Source organism: Leptosomus discolor, chromosome Z, assembly GCF_034619465.1.
Source record: "Leptosomus discolor isolate bLepDis1 chromosome Z, bLepDis1.hap2, whole genome shotgun sequence".
NCBI lineage: Eukaryota > Metazoa > Chordata > Aves > Leptosomiformes > Leptosomidae > Leptosomus > Leptosomus discolor.
In genome coordinates this window covers 9,878,562-9,894,219 of record NC_141419.1, presented here as the reverse complement: position 1 = coordinate 9,894,219, position 15,658 = coordinate 9,878,562, and the positions used below count along the sequence as shown (strand labels likewise).

Here is a 15,658-nt window from a genome sequence, read left to right as displayed (position 1 = left end):
ACAGAAGGGCAGAAACCCCCGGTCCCTTTTCTGACTCTCACAGACAGCCCGCTCCAAAACGAAGCCGCTTCAACCCGCATCCACATCCAAGTCCGCCTCGTTCCTCCGTCAGCTTCCTCTACTTAGCGAGGTCTCTTCCATCTTCCAGCACACACCCCTACCAGACTGCTTTAACTCTGCCAGGCGACACAAACCGTGACTTTCTGAGGCGGCGCCGGCGTCTTTCCCAGCTCAGCCTCCGCCACACGCCCCCAGCCTTCCCCCCACCCCCCCCCCCACTCCACCCCCGGCGACCCACTCCTCTCGGCCCGGGAGCAGACCTCCCCTTCCCGCCCCTCGTTCAGGCGCGAAGCTGGGCCCGCTCCGGCGGGGACGCCCTACAGGGGCACCGGCACCGCCCTGACGCCGCGGGGGTGGCCGCCCATTAGCCCCTCGGCCGCCGCCGCTCGGGGAGCCGCGGAGCTGCGCAATACCCCACGCCGCAGAGAAGAGGAGGCAGCCGCAAGGAACCCCGGGGCTCCGTGGCGGGTCGCGCGTGGCGGGTCGCGGCGGCCCGCAGCCCTGGCCCGCTTGACGCCGAGGCCCGGTCGCACGGTAAGGGGAGGGGAAGGGAAGGTCAGCCCCGCTGGGGGGGGGGGGGGGGGGGGGGGGGGGGCGTGTCACTTACCCGGGTGGGCTCCCCCCGTCGCTCCGAGCCGATAGCCCCGGCGACCGCGGAGCGTCAGTGACAACGGCCCGGAACGGCCGCACCGCCACATCCGGGGGCGGGGCGGGGGAGGGAAGGCGGGAACGCGCCGCGGGGCGAGCGCGGAGCGCAGCGCCCGGTACGGCTCGGACCGGCCCGAGGGGCGAGAGGGACCGGCCATAGGGCCCGCGCCCCCGCGGCGCCTGTGCGTGAGCGCGGGCGGGCTCCCCCTCCGCCACAGAAGGGGAGGGAGGCGGTTCGCTCCCCGGGGCCGCCGCACCTCTGAGGCGCTTCCCCGCGGGCCTCCGTGGAAAGCGGGCGGCGGGAGGCCCCCGCACCCGCGGCGGCCCGGTTGGCAGCGGGGCAGAGGCTTGAAGGGCGCAGGCTGCCGCCTCCGGGCTTGTGGGTTGCGCGGGGCCTGCGCCGGGGTAGCTCAGCCCGTTGCAGGCCGCAGTTTGGGAGGCTGTCTCTGGCCTACCCCGTTACCGTTTTTCAGGTGTCCAAGCAGTGACAGCCTCAACCATGGTGTACCGCCGTCGTGTAGTGTTGGGTCCTCGTGGTGTGTTATCGCTTCTCCTTGGAAAACAAGCAGGGACTACTAGTAAGATCGTGCAAGCAGCGTTCAGTGATGTGTGTTTTGTGTGTTAACATTTCCTTTTCGTTTGTTTTTCTTTTAACAGATGGCTCACAGTGAGCAGAAACGGATAGTCCAATTCACCGGATTTAAAAAAGAAGAGAAAAAGGCACTACTCAAAAGGCTGTTAAAACTGGACTGTGTTTTTTTAGATAATAAGGTATTGTTCACTAAAGTACCTGATGATTAGAGCAGAAAGAAAAACCCGAACCTTGAAAGAAAGGACACTGCAGTAGTTCTGTATGAATAGCTAAGAAAGTTAAGCTGTTTTCCAGTGATACAAGTGTGGTTTTTGTTTTGTTTTATTAGAAATATGGAAATTGTACACATCTTATAGCAAAAAAGCTGTGCAAGAGTGAAAAGTTCTTAGCTGCCTGTGCTGCAGGTGAGTAAAAGATTTGCTGTAAAATTTCATAGGACTATAACATGGGACTGGAAAGGACCCTTTTTCTAGTTACCTGTTTACATTTAATGAACTGTCTTACGAACTCTCATTCTTCTTGTTCCATTAGTTCTGATTTTCAGTATTATGTTCAAGTTCCGATTTACTTGGTTTTGGTTTGGATTTTTTCCTAAATGATATTCCTGTCATATTCTTTTATTTAATCTGCATCTGTTCCCGAACAGAGAGCTTTAATATGTAATAGTTAGATCATGAAGTCATATCCAAGTGGTATGGGCGCTTGAAAATGGATTGCTTGAAAAGGAGGCAAAGAGAGTATGGACACCTGTAGTCGCCATGGATTTTTGACACCAAATTCACACGCAACATCCATTGGCAAAGGTTACTGTAAGTTCCTCTTTATGCAGCAAGAGAAAATTACAGGCTTTTGCCATTCGGACACAAGTCTCTGGTCTTTCCTCTCACTTTTCTTTTACCTAAGGCCTGATGCTGAAATCCCATACGTAAGCAACTAAAATGCTTTTAGGATAAGAATTCTGCATCTTAAGATTTCCTTATAGACTGATTACCTGGAAGGATTGTATCATGAGTATAGAAAATTTTGTTGACTTATGAGATTTCACGATACTGATTTATTAAACGTGATCTTTATTTTACCTATATTGTATTAGGCCAGAGTGTTAAATCAATTTTTAGGATGGACAATCTTAAATTTAAGAGACAACAGACACAAAAGACTAAACGTAGATTTGGGTTTAAAGATACATGTAAATGTCTTGAATTTACATTTGTACCTACCATATTAGTAGGCATTTTCGATCATCTATCACTACCAGAATGTAGGTGTGAGTTTATATGTATACACATATATATAAACATAGACACGATTGCTTGAACTACTGTAAAATTCTGATCCTACTCTTATCAAAAAGGAAGTAGACCAAAAGTTTCAATGAGGGAAACAATATTAAAATGCAGATAGATTTGTGACATAACTCTTTGTTTTAAGTATTACAAACCTTTGAGTTAATGTTTTGTTATTTAAATCCCCTTTTGGGGATTTAAAAGATCTGGAGATGTTTTCTTGAACTGAGTGGAAATGGTATCTGTAGTGTCCACATGGCAATGTAAAACTCTTGTCATGTTTCTATACTTGCAAATCTTCCCCAATACCATCTAATACTTTTTAATCCTGGAAGAGGTGCTATTTTCACATAGTCGTTGCTCTTGCCCTTGATGGCAGAGACTGTGTTCATTCCTACTGCAGTTTTTCCCAAATAAGTGTAAAAAAATTGTGTTCATACCCATTTAGAACTCCCTAGAGGTGAACAGAAAATACTAACAAGGTTGCCAGTCTTCATGGACTTCCTAGCTGACAGAAGTTTTGAGATGGCAACTTTGAAATAAAGTGATTTTAATACAGGTTGTGCATGGCATACCTTTTCCAGTCCTAAGTCTACTAGTACCTAGGCTAGGTTATGTAGAAGTACCATCTGTGCTTCTGCACTGAGACATTCTGCCAGTCAGCCCTGCTGTTCTGTGAAACCAATTAGGTTCACACAATTCCAGTCAATTTCTCTTACAGTGTCTTCTGTAGGTAGTTTCAATACAGGAGCAGGGTACTAACCACAGCTCTTGACCTGAACCTGTAAGAAGAGAGAGACACAGAAAAAGGGGAAGATCATTACATACAGTATCAAACGCATACATGCGGAAGATGAAAGAGGAGAGGCGGAGGAGGTGGAGCCAAGGGATGAGAGAAAAGGATGTGAAAAGAAGAAAGGGGAAAGACAAAAGTCTAAAACCGTATCCCCCTAATATTGCTATTCACTACACTTGCAGTGCAAGTAATATTAAAAATATATAAAAGAGACAGCTTACATGCTAAAACCTTTGTTCCTCTTTTTCGTATTGGTCGCAAAATATTTCTTCATTTTACTACATTTATAAAAGTGCCAAATTATATTAAAAATAAAGGGCTAAGCAAGGCTCTGTCGTAAGAACAAAATTTGGGAAGCTGAAAAATTCCATTCGCAGATTTTTGAGGAGATAGACAAGTATTTTATCGAGAAATGGTAAAAGGTACTTCATCGTTTAAAGAAAACAAAACGATCATTTTCAATGGCATTTCTGATTCCAAAGCGTGAAGACGAGAACTCTTGTAGGAAGAAGTTTTTAAAATGGTACTTATAATTCCAGCTTTTATTTGCGCAAGAAAAGTTGAAGTTAATTTTGTATTAGATCTTCAGTTGATTGCCATTTGTCTGCACAAAAAATCTTTTGTGGTTGACAGTTCATTTGCTTTTTAGGAAAGTGGATACTAACTAAGGAGTACATAATTAATAGTGCCGAAAGTGGCAGATGGCTTGATGAAACAACGTACGAATGGGGATATGAAATTGAAAACGACAGCCATTATTCACCTCAAATGCAATCTGCACCTAAAAGATGGCGCGAAGAACTGACATGCTCTGGTGCTGCAGGGGCCTTACACAGATGGAAGGTTGTCCTCGCTGTTAAGGAAGGTGATAAACGAATGGCGTCTATTAGAAGGTAGGAGGATATGTCTTAAAGCTTAAATAATGAACGATGGAACACTTACTGTAAGGTTGAACACATTTTTGTTCTTCAATCCCAGTTATTTTGGTCCATAACAACCTCCAGCTCTTCAAATGCTGAATTGTTTTCGTTAATATACTTACGTACTTTTTGTAAGAAAAGGACTTTAAATCTTTAATTTCACTGCTTTTCTTGCTTTCTTTTAGTGTAGTGTCAAAAATAACACGCATTCATGTATGTTTCCATCTTAAGTAAACTGCTGACAGAAACTTTCTTCATGAGGCAAGATAGAGTCTTACGGTTTTTTACGAGTCATGGTTTGTTTTGTGCGGACGTTGCGTTCGAGTAGTAGCTGGAACAGGAGACATTACTTCACTTGGGTGGGTGACCTGAGCCAGCTGTGAACTCTCTGTCAGGGATCTGGGCCACACTGTGACTGACCTGATCCATTTGTGTGTCACATCTGTGCAACAGCTTGTAGTGCTGCAACGCGTGTTTCTGATACAGTGTAAATACAGATAGTTAAGAAGGGAAAGGACAAAAGTATAAGGGAAAAGGAAAACAACTGAAGTGCAAGAATTCCGTGAGTACAAGGGTTTTTTTTTTCCCCCATGTTCTTCCTCCACATTTGGATTCCATGGTATAATTACTACATTGGACCGCGAACAGAGCATGTTAAGTAATGTTTGCTTCTGGTACAGTAAAAGCAAACATACCCTGACACTGTTTCAGAGCCTTACATTCATTGCAGCAGCAGGTACTGTCCTACTCTCCTCCTCTGTTGAAATTCCAGTTGGTTAGGAGCTCTCCAGTCTGTGTCTGCTGGAGATGCACGAGCAAGAAGGGAAGTGCAGTTTGACTGGTTGATGGTGGTGCGGGGCTGCATGCTGCATCACAGAATGACTGTCTGTCTGCAGTTCATAGAGACAAAGTGAGGTGTAGCTGAAGTTACCATCTTCTGCTCTTGCCAGCTGAAGACATTCTAAGGATACTATTTTCTTGGCTGAGCAAAAGAGTTTACTGTGCGCTGTCTTGCAGAAGAGTGCGCTCATCCTGCTACCCTTGTGAAAAATGCTGTTTCTTTCTCCATAAGAACTGCTTATGCAGCATGATAACACTATTGAAATGCTGTCTTGCTCAACTCTCTGTTCACAATAGAAATAACCTTTAACGGGAACTACATCAGCGAGACAGGTGAACAGGCAGTTTTGTGGAAAGAATCTCTTTTTCCAGACTGTTTCCCATACACCAGCATGGGCATCCTTTTACTTGGTTAGAAAATGCTGAAAGGTGGATGTTTTTTGTCTCTAGTGAGTACTGTTTTCATTCATGAAGACTACTGTAGCCTTGGGGAAAGACTGATTTTTCTGTAATATTTACAACACTGCCTTTTTTCCCCTCTGTGCTTTTCCTGCTGTTAGTGCCTTAGCTGTTGGATGGGTAAGTGTGTGAGACCAGCATCGTTTTCTTCTTACATACTTGGGTTAATAAAAATAAAAAATATATCCAGCATGTCAAGAGCCCCTATTCCTTCAACCATGTTTTTTGTCTGGTGCCTTTTCTAAAAGATCAGAGTAGTTGCAGCTGTTCAACTCTGGAAATTGCCCATCGGGAAACTCTTGCATGCAGTGGTGTCCCAAAGACAAAGAAATCTGTTTTCTATGTACAATACTGGACAGCACCAAGTGCTGTAAATTATTCCAAAATGAATTAAAAAATGTGTATTTGTGTTATGAAAATACAGTGTTATGTTTCAGAAAAGCAGTGTTCCATTTTTGATAAACCACTTAATTTATTGCAAAACTTTATTGAAAGACCATCATCATTGTGGGGGACATAATGCAATAAATTATAGCTGCTGTCACCAAATTTGATCTTTGAAAAAGTGCACAGATAACGTTTTCTGTCAGATACGTAGGAGGTATACATTGATTTCAATTAACAGTGTTAAATTGTGAAGAGAACATGTCTTGTTAAGTGAGTTCTTTTCTTTCCTGAAAGCTATTAAGTGCCCTTTTGACCTCCTAATGAAGGCTGGTCAGTGCCATACGTCTGGAACCCTTATTCTTTTGCACTTGCATGCTTGTAATTTGTGAATGATAATGTAGTTTTAGGCAGTATTAATATAACATAGTAAATACATCTTTCTAAATATGTTTATTTAGAGTTCTTGAAGCTGGAAAAGCAACCATATGTCCATCTCAAAATGCAGAGCACAATATAACTCATATATTCATCAATAATAACACTTTTCTTATGCAAGACAAAAAAAGTCTCTCTGAAGCTCGATATTACCCTTTCCAGTATCTAGGAGAGTACCTTTTTGAGGTAAGTAAATTAAAAAACATGTCTTACTAATACCTTATTATTATTACTATAAATAATGCGGCATTAAGAATATATTTATTGTTATAGGCAATGGGCACAGACAGAAACACAGGAGGTTCTGCCTGAAAGTCAAGAAACGCCTTTTTTTTTACTATGAGAGTGGTGGAGCACTGGGACAGGTTGCCCAAAGAGGCTGTGGGGTCTCCATGCTTGGTGATATTCAAAAGCCATCCATGCATGGTCCTGGGCAACTGGCTGTAGGTGGCCCTCTTTGGGCTGGGGGTTTGGACCAGATGATCTCCAGAGATCCCTTCCAACTTCAACTGTTCCGTGATTCTGTAACAGAAAAATTGTCTTTCCAAAAGTAGTGGTTTGTCTCAGACCAGAAAAAATAACACCAAGGAAGCATACATTATTGCTTCTTCCCCTTCATGTTCTTCCTTTGCTCCTGCTTTGCGCTGGAAAAATGAATTAGGCTTCAGGAGGAAGTTCCAGTGTAGGTGACTATCAACTACACAGTTATTTGCAAAATACCAAGAAAAAAAATACTATTTTTTATTTACATTCTCTTTATTTTAGTAAGGATTTCAAATGTGTTTATGTATCTATCTGTCTACCTATGTATGTGTGTGCATGTATATATTTTACTGGGTTTGGCAGTATTGTAATGCTATCTTCATGCTTCAAGATCTATGTAATAACTTCTTTTGTCAACAGACCTCAATTCTACCTTTTTTTCATGACGTTATAGAAAGACTATGGTAAAATAGTCTGTAGATAATTTTGTTTTAGTTCAGATTCTTAACTCAAAATCAGTTTGCTAGCTGTCCCTCATGGGTAGGAAGAGCTGGTTGTTGCAATGTGAGTCTTGTAAGGGAACGGTGTACTAGGCAGAGAAAATTCACTTAGGCTACTTCTGTTCTAGGAGTCTAATGCAAGCTGGTCACCTGTATTCCGTTTTCAGTGAATGCACTGAGCTGGATGCTGCAAGAATTATAATTTCCTAAAACAGTTGTATGAATCGCTATCTGAGCATGCCTTTAACTTGATGTTGCTGTAGAAAGATCATTCCGTGCTTGTAGACAAAATTAGTTTAAATTCATGTTATTTAAAGATTTCATAAACAGCCAGCAAGTCTGTGAGTGTAGATTAGCATGTCAAGAGGACTTGTGAAGAATGTCTTATATACCAACACTTTATATGTTGTAATGCTTCTCCGTTTGCAGAACTCTCATCCAGGGAGTCAGAAGGGATGTAATTGTCTGCATTTCAGAAAATGTTATGAGTCCTTGCAACTCAAATCACATGATGCTTACATGTGCAAAGACTAGATTCTACTTTGTCCATTTCCATGTTAGAAAACCTGTTGCCATATATGACAAAGTTTTCTTTCTCTTTCACTGGTCAAAAGTGTTAAATTCTTCAGAATGCAAGCTCTGCATTTCTTGGTTGGTAGAAGAGGATTCTCCAAGGTCCCTGTAATAGCTTTTTTCTGTTAGCTGATCTAGAACATGAGACAGTACATCATCAGATCCACTAAGACATGAGGACCTGGATGGACCTTATTTGGAGAGAGAAGGCACAGTAAAAGTTGTCATTCCAGAGAGACAGAGTTTTTTGTTGGACTGGCTAAGTCAGATGAAGCATCCAGTACATTATCAAATGGTTCAGATTGTTAAGTTTACCATTCAGCTCCAAAATTGGATCAGGAGTTAAATTTACAGTGATGCAAAAGAGAAGGCAGAGCAAGAAAAGCAGATTATTTCACTTTCATCTTTCCATCGGAACCGTGGGGTAACATGGCACTGTTCAGTTAATTTTGTTGTATGTGAGGAATTCACTGGAACTAGAATTTTTTCTTGCTATTTGCTTTGAGAGATGCCTCGTGATTTAAAGTTCTTTGCTTGCAAGATGCGCTATTCACTATTGACTCAGATGCACTATTCAGAACTTCTTAGTATTTTGACCTGGAACTACTCGAAAGGCCTCAGAAGATTCTTTTAGTCTGGTAGTTGCTCAAACTGTGCGATGATTTTAGTCAGCTGCTACATGAAAATACTACATTTGCAAGCACGTAGGAGGTAAAACTGTGTTTGTTATTAGGCATAACCTACTTCATTTGAAAATCCTTTGGATTCTTCAGATCATAGAATATACTTTGCCTTTCCTATTTTAAGGAGCAGTAAAGCTGTTACAGAAGGGTGAGAAGAAGGTTGAAAGGCCTTAATGTTTACACCCTGAATACACACATCAATGTGGGATCTCAGTCTAGTGCTTAGTCTCTTAATGAAACTTGTTCAGGGAAACTGTTCTCTATTATACCTTTCAGCTAAGATAGACGTTTACATTTAATAGAGGAATGAGTGTCAAGTTTTTATGGCTACCTCACCTTTTATTGATCTCTATGAGAATAAAGTGTTTCTTGCTATGCACCCTGAATTCCTCCCAGGTGTGATAACAGGTTTCCATCTTAACCAGTCCATTAACTTGCGCGTATCTTTTTTTCTTAGATTTCATTAAAGGAACTCACCTCAGAGGCCAAGACAGCATTAGCTTTCTATTTAAATGCATCTAAAGAACTCAGAAAACTGCCAAGACTCCTGGTCTCTTAAAGGGAAAAGAATAAAACATAGGCAATCAAATCACAGCACTTGTCCAAATGTATTAGCCTTTATCAAAGAATGTTATAGACATGCTCTTTTTCTCTCCCTCCCAGAAGTACTTGGCACATAATTCATTAGAACGTTCCAACTTTGTAAATTCATAGTCCTGGTATTTGACTGCTACTTTGAGCAAAAATAAATACACCCCTTCCTCCCCTAAAGACCCACGTATGTGTCCAGATGCCAAATTCGGCAAAGCAGCATTATATTCTTTTTTTTTCAGTGGAACTGCACTGATAGTCAGACCATTCTTGCTGTAATTTTTTTTTGAGCCAAGTCTTTTCTTCATCCTTATATTTTAGTATCTGTTCTTAAAATCTCAGCCTCATAACTCTAGTGTTAAAATACTCTGTGGAATTGTCATTAATGATTTGATCCTACAAGGTGTCAAATTTATTGGTACAAGATACTAAAACACATGTATCAATTTAGGAAGCTAGTCTCAGATTTAAAATAAATGCTTTGTTGGATGCATGCTGGAATTCATAAGATTTTGCCAAGATCGTACTATAAATTGTTCTAATGTATTTTTATAAGCATGTTGAAAATAGTATGCAGAAAATGCCACAAGAAGTAAAGACTAGTTAGTGCATCAAAGTTCGATTATCCCTGGCTCTTCAAAAGCTAGTTAGAGCTTTTTTCAAGTTGCCAAAATACGTAACTCTCTTCTGTAATATGCAACAAACTCAATATTTGTTTAGAAATACAGTTATGCACATACCAAATACTTTTGGTTTGAATTACACGTTTTAGGGAAAAACTGAAAACAGGATGAAATGTGCAGCATTTGAGACATCATCTTGAAAAGTTAAAAATATAAACTGTTTATGGCTTGCATCATGCCATTGCGTGCACTACTGTGTTATTTTGCCTACTGTTATTTCCCATATTTCCCATACTTGATTAATCTGTCAGCTTTAGGTGTTTGGATTGGAAGGCAAGCTACCCCAAGTCTTCCACACCTGCTCAAAATAAAAAGTGGCTGTCAGTACTATGACGAAGGGGAACACTTCACCTGTATCTGTGTTCTTATCCCATCACACTTCAGGAAGAGACTGGTTTTGAAGTTACACGTGTATTTGCCTGAAGCAAAGATGGTGTTTTATTCGTAGTCTGTGTATCTTTGACGAAAAGCATACACTGAATCTCTTACTGAAATGTGTTGTTCTCATATGCTGAAATAACTTTTAAATTTTTTTTTGTCATTATATTTTACTAGCAAAAATTATCTTGTGGCTTCACTGGGAGTCTTTTCAGAATGAGTTGGAATCCAGTTTAAGAAATACTTTCTCGTTCCCTGCACTGAAGACATAGCTGGAAATTATCGTTGGACTTGGAGATTAAATTACTAAAGAAAAAAGGAACTTTTGTATTTTAAATTACTAGTTTAGACCAGGCTTACAGGCAGGAACTAGGATTTCAGTGTAGTAGCCCTTTTAAAACGAATGCATGGTCATAGTCAAATTGATAAAAAAAATGTCTTAAGCCTCACTATATTTTTGACTTAATTGAAAAGGTGTGGGCTTTGGTTTTAGTTTTTGAAAAGTCCAAACAGAGAATCGTTATGGAAGCATGGCTCTTATTTCAGCCCCAGGGATCGGGTCAGAGTTAAAGTCAGGAGAAATAATTGTGGGAAAGCTTACATTGATAACTCCTGTGCTATAGCTTCCTACAACATCAGCGCTTTGTTTCCAAACTACTGTCTGTTTATCTGGCACGTGGTGTAGACCCTTGAAGAGTTAGATAAGCGTGCATATGCTTACAAGGGTTTACAATAGAATATATAGAAAGACTTAGCACATAAAAGCTGGTTTAGAGCATTAGCTTTGAAACTAAAAAAAAAGTGGTATTTTTTTTCTCTGCACAGCATGAAATACAAAATACGGAAGATATCCAAATGAACAATTTCATGGTTGCGCAAGAAACAGACCAAATCATGTCTGACATGCAGCTTGAAATGAAAAATGCTGTTATAAAACATATGTATTTTGCTGCAGTAAGTAACAATCAGTTAATGCTTTCTTAGCGTAAAATGTATGTTATTGAATTTATCTTTCATTATAGTACTGAGCTAATAAAGTAAGTATTTTAACATCTTTTGAAATAGTAATAATGCCTTTTAACCTGCAGTGTTTAATAATCCCATATTTACTACATCTACCATTAGCTAAAATATAATTGAGTAGTGGTAATTGGTAAACATGGGTGTGTGGAAGGCGTGGTGGACTACTTGAAGTCTTGGTATGATACATGAGATAATTAGTGGCTAATATTGTTCAGCAAAATGTCTTTGGAATACAATATTTCTATGACTTTCCTGTTACCTAGGTGAATTACACATTTTTAAAACTAAGTGTGTTGTAGAGCAAGTATTTTGTTGATTCATACGAATGTTTTTGATTACAAGTAAAAAGCAGAGCTAAATGCACTACTTTGTTTTAAAGTTGTTACATTCCTAATCCTGATAAATGTGCTACCTTAGTAATTAAAGACATTATTTCCTATCTAGAAAAAACAGTTACTTTGAGTTAGGATGTATTATCTGTAAGTTGCAGTGAGGCAGATGATGGTGTGTATTTTTGTAGGAGCTTGCTTACATGAAGCGCTATGATTTTGTAACTGCAAAATAAAGTCCTGTATGTATATTAATATAAGTTCTTAGCAGCAAAAGAACTGAAATTTTTAAGTCCTCGATGTACACAGTGTTTAAACACGAGATTTACAAATAGCTGACTCATGCCACTTAAATCTATACGCCTTCAAATGCTACGTCTTTTATCAGTGACTTTTTATCAAATCTCTACCCTCCAGACCTTTAAAAAAATAAATGTGTTGTTGACTTTTCATGTGTACTACACACAAATGCACTTACTATCAGATTATCTTTCCCTCAAACTATTACATAGTTATGTGCAGATGGGGTAATCGCAATTCCAGAGACAATCTCTCCTAGAAGACTGTTTTGGTAACATGTATTAATAAGATTTTAACACTAGGCCATAACTAAAGATAGCAATAATACTAATAGATTTTTGCACCTGCTTCCATATCTTCACATTGTAGGTATTCCATTGCAAGAGGAATGCAAAGGTTGTGTTTTACCCTAGAAAAAGTGAAAACAATATTTTTTAATGTGTCGTCTAGTAAAACTGTCCTTACATAGCAACCACATAAACAACAAGAAGAGAATAACAGGAAAAATGGGCAGAAAAATTGCCCATATAATTTTAGGTCTCTAATCCTCTATTTCATAATTTTGCCATCCAAATATTAAAAAGATAAATAGGTTGCTATGTTGAATGTTTTGCTTGAACTGTGTTTAACAAAAGTTGCCATTTTGGGGGTTTTGTACGTTATTTGTTGAATATGTTTATTGGTATCTAGGGAGATTGACTTTATCCTGTTTTACAGGCTGTTAAGCACAGGTTTGCTCAAAAAGACCAGTTGAATAACTGCAGTCCAAAGGTAAGGATTCTCAAAAAAAGGGCATGTTGCATATGTGGAATTTTATTATTATAGGCAAACAAACTTTCTTGGTGAAATTAGCTATCAAAGAAACGTTTTAAAACATTTATGTTATCCAGAATGCTAATAAAATTATTAACAATTAGAGCATCATTGGAATATTGTTGAATTTTGTTTGTTCTTGCAGTGCTTTGGTTTGAGCTAGAACAGAACGAGTTCTCTGTTCAGTGATTTTACTTTTCAGCAAAGTCTCTTACAAGTAACTGCAGTTTCTGAAGTTAGCATATTTTTTCATACAGTGTCTGCTTCTAGAAGTTACAGTACTTGATGTTTGTAGTTACTACTAAGGAATGGGGTGCAGAAGGGCTTTTGCTTACACTATAGAAACCAAGGTCACTGCTAAATCTTGTGTGCTGTGTTGAAGTGCCATAAGTAAAAGGGTCATAAGCAAGTAAAAGGGTCGTAAGTAAGTGAAAGGGTCACACCTGCAGGGAAGAAGCGAGCCAGACAGGTGACCCAAACCTGACCAACAAAAGTCTTCCATTACTTATACATCATATTCAGTGTAAATGAGGGATCACAAGGGTCAAGTCCTCTTCTGCTATGGCCAGTGTCCAAGGAGGACTCTGTCTGTTCTTTGGCCTTTGATACCAATCCATGCATTCCTGCATCCAGTTTCTGAGTTGGGCTCCCATCTGCTGCTGAGTCCAGTCTGGGACTTTTCCCAGTGCCCACCCTGCAGCATCTGTAGTGACGTGGTTGGGGGAGTTCAATATTTGTTTTGTATATATTTCGTTATTTTCTTACTGTTTCATTAAAGCTGTTTTAGTATTTTTCCAACTTGTAACTCTCTCTCTCTTATTCTCTTTCTCTTCCCCTTCTGGGGTCTGGGGGTGGGGGGGTGTAATAGAGAGTGTCTGTCATTCATTTAGTGGCCAGCCCAGCCGTAACCCATGATATACTGTTAGAAGCAAAGATGCCCTAATGTGATTTAGAGCATCTTAAATTATTCAAGCACTGTATTTATGCAGTAGCAATAAAGAGAAAGTATACACACCTATTTGCAGTGCTCACCTGTTTTTGCTTGTATGGACAGACTTCAGCTAAAGGTTGTCTCACTGTAGAAAGAAACAGGAGTTCTTACTTAAGCGTAAGCCTTAAACATCATCATGCATGTTTCAGAGTCTACTGAAGCACAGATTGCAAGTAGAATGCATTATGTTTTCCAGTCCTGTTTTCATATTTACTTTGACTTAATCTCTTTTTTTTATCCTATTTGGTTAATTTTTCATTTTTTCTTCCCATTAAACCAAATATATGCAATAAGTCAGGTACAGGTCAGCACAAGGTTTTATTAAGTTTTCGTAATATATCTTTAGTAAATAAATACTTTCAAAATTTTCCATTTTCTATCTATAATCCTAAGAATAAGTCTTTAAATAAGGTTGAAACATTTCCTCGTAATTTTTAAAAAGCATTATCCGTAGTAGCTATGAGCTACTGTACTTTATATGGTAACTTGTGTTATTTAAAAGTTAAAAGGGGAAACACTTAATGAATATCTGTTAGCTTCCTGTATTTCTTAATAGCTGAGGATTTAGTATCTTCATGAGCTATACAACATAAATAGTTACTTGATCTGTAAATGAGGTCCCGGTCTGACAAAATGAGCTCTCAGGCTTCACAGAAATCTCTTTTTATCCAATTTCTTTCTGTTGACACAGTAAGGAAGGGAGGAGAAAAGTATTTTTAAAACATGACCACTAAAATGCCTTCATCATTGTCCGACACTACGATTAGTAGGCAAAACGCTGCATGCATTTCTGTTACTAAAAGGATTTACATTGAAGTTTAATGTTAATGTTTAGTTTATTTATAGGAAAAAAACCTTAAGCTTTCCTAACACATGTAAGCCAAAATTGTTATTCTCTATTCTTAATAATACAATTTTTTTTCTTGGAAATTTTAAACCTAGTTCTATTACTTTTCTTATGCATGACTTGCCACTGCCTTCCGTTGCTTTGTGGAATGTCCGTTGCTAGCCTTTGCATCTGATATAGCACTGCTATACGCAATATATTTACACCTTTTAAAAACAGCTCCAATAAATATTTCAAATAATACTGATGAAGTAAAATGAAACCTATGGACTAAATTAACAGATTAGAAATACATACTAAATTCAGTCATCTCCATTTGCATCTCCTAGGATGGCTAAACTCAGCCAAGTGTTCTGTTGTCTGTCTTCTTCCTTAAAATATTTATTTCTCTTTTGTCAGCTTCTCTTTCACATATGGTGTGTTTTATATACAAAGAATATAAATTCTCTGAATATAAAACACAGCTCATTGTCTGTGGACCTTCATTTTTCATTTGTTTCTGCTGGAAGTTTTAATGCTTGTACCAGCAGTGCTTCACAAGAAACTGCTAGTTCCTCGTCAGCCAAAATGTGAGCCAATGCAGCTTTGTACAGCTTACTGAGTATTAAGGCCCTATAATAGGTGTCTTCTGATAACTGAAAAAAGTTCATTACCTCAGTTTTCAATCATCCTTCCTTACCCCTTACAATTAAGCTGAAAACCAGTTCTCCATTTCCTCTCATCTTGAATGCAATGCAAAAGGCCTCACGCTTTGCCAAAACAGCTTTGTTTCAGTATGCTTTCGAAATAATGCATCCATGCTGCTGTTTCTTCTAGTACTGGAATTTTCAAGAGAGACAACTTTCAATCACAATGTAAAAAGACGGATGCTGGTACAATCACCAGATGAGGGCCAGTAGTAACAGGCTTGTACATGCACAATATACTGAGTTGTCTTCAAACATCTTAAATCCAGGCGACAGAGAAGTTGCTCTTTGACTGCCATTAAACAGTTTATGATTGCTCTTTAGATGTGCTGTTTGCATATAATTAACATTACAA

General features: G+C 39.4%; 1 protein-coding gene across 1 annotated transcript in view; it reads left to right on the top strand.

Moving 5' to 3' along the window:
- The first annotated feature begins 1,207 nt into the window (after positions 1-1,207).
- The window catches only part of SLF1 (SMC5/6 complex localization factor 1), a 37,968-nt gene continuing 23,517 nt past the window's right edge, over positions 1,208-15,658 (top strand). Inside the window, exons 1-7 of the mRNA XM_086480032.1 lie at positions 1,208-1,315; positions 1,366-1,479; positions 1,629-1,704; positions 4,032-4,275; positions 6,447-6,609; positions 11,140-11,268; positions 12,684-12,737. Of these exons, the coding sequence (XP_086336158.1) occupies positions 1,208-1,315; positions 1,366-1,479; positions 1,629-1,704; positions 4,032-4,275; positions 6,447-6,609; positions 11,140-11,268; positions 12,684-12,737 (888 nt within the window). The remainder of the gene's footprint in view (positions 1,316-1,365; positions 1,480-1,628; positions 1,705-4,031; positions 4,276-6,446; positions 6,610-11,139; positions 11,269-12,683; positions 12,738-15,658) is intronic.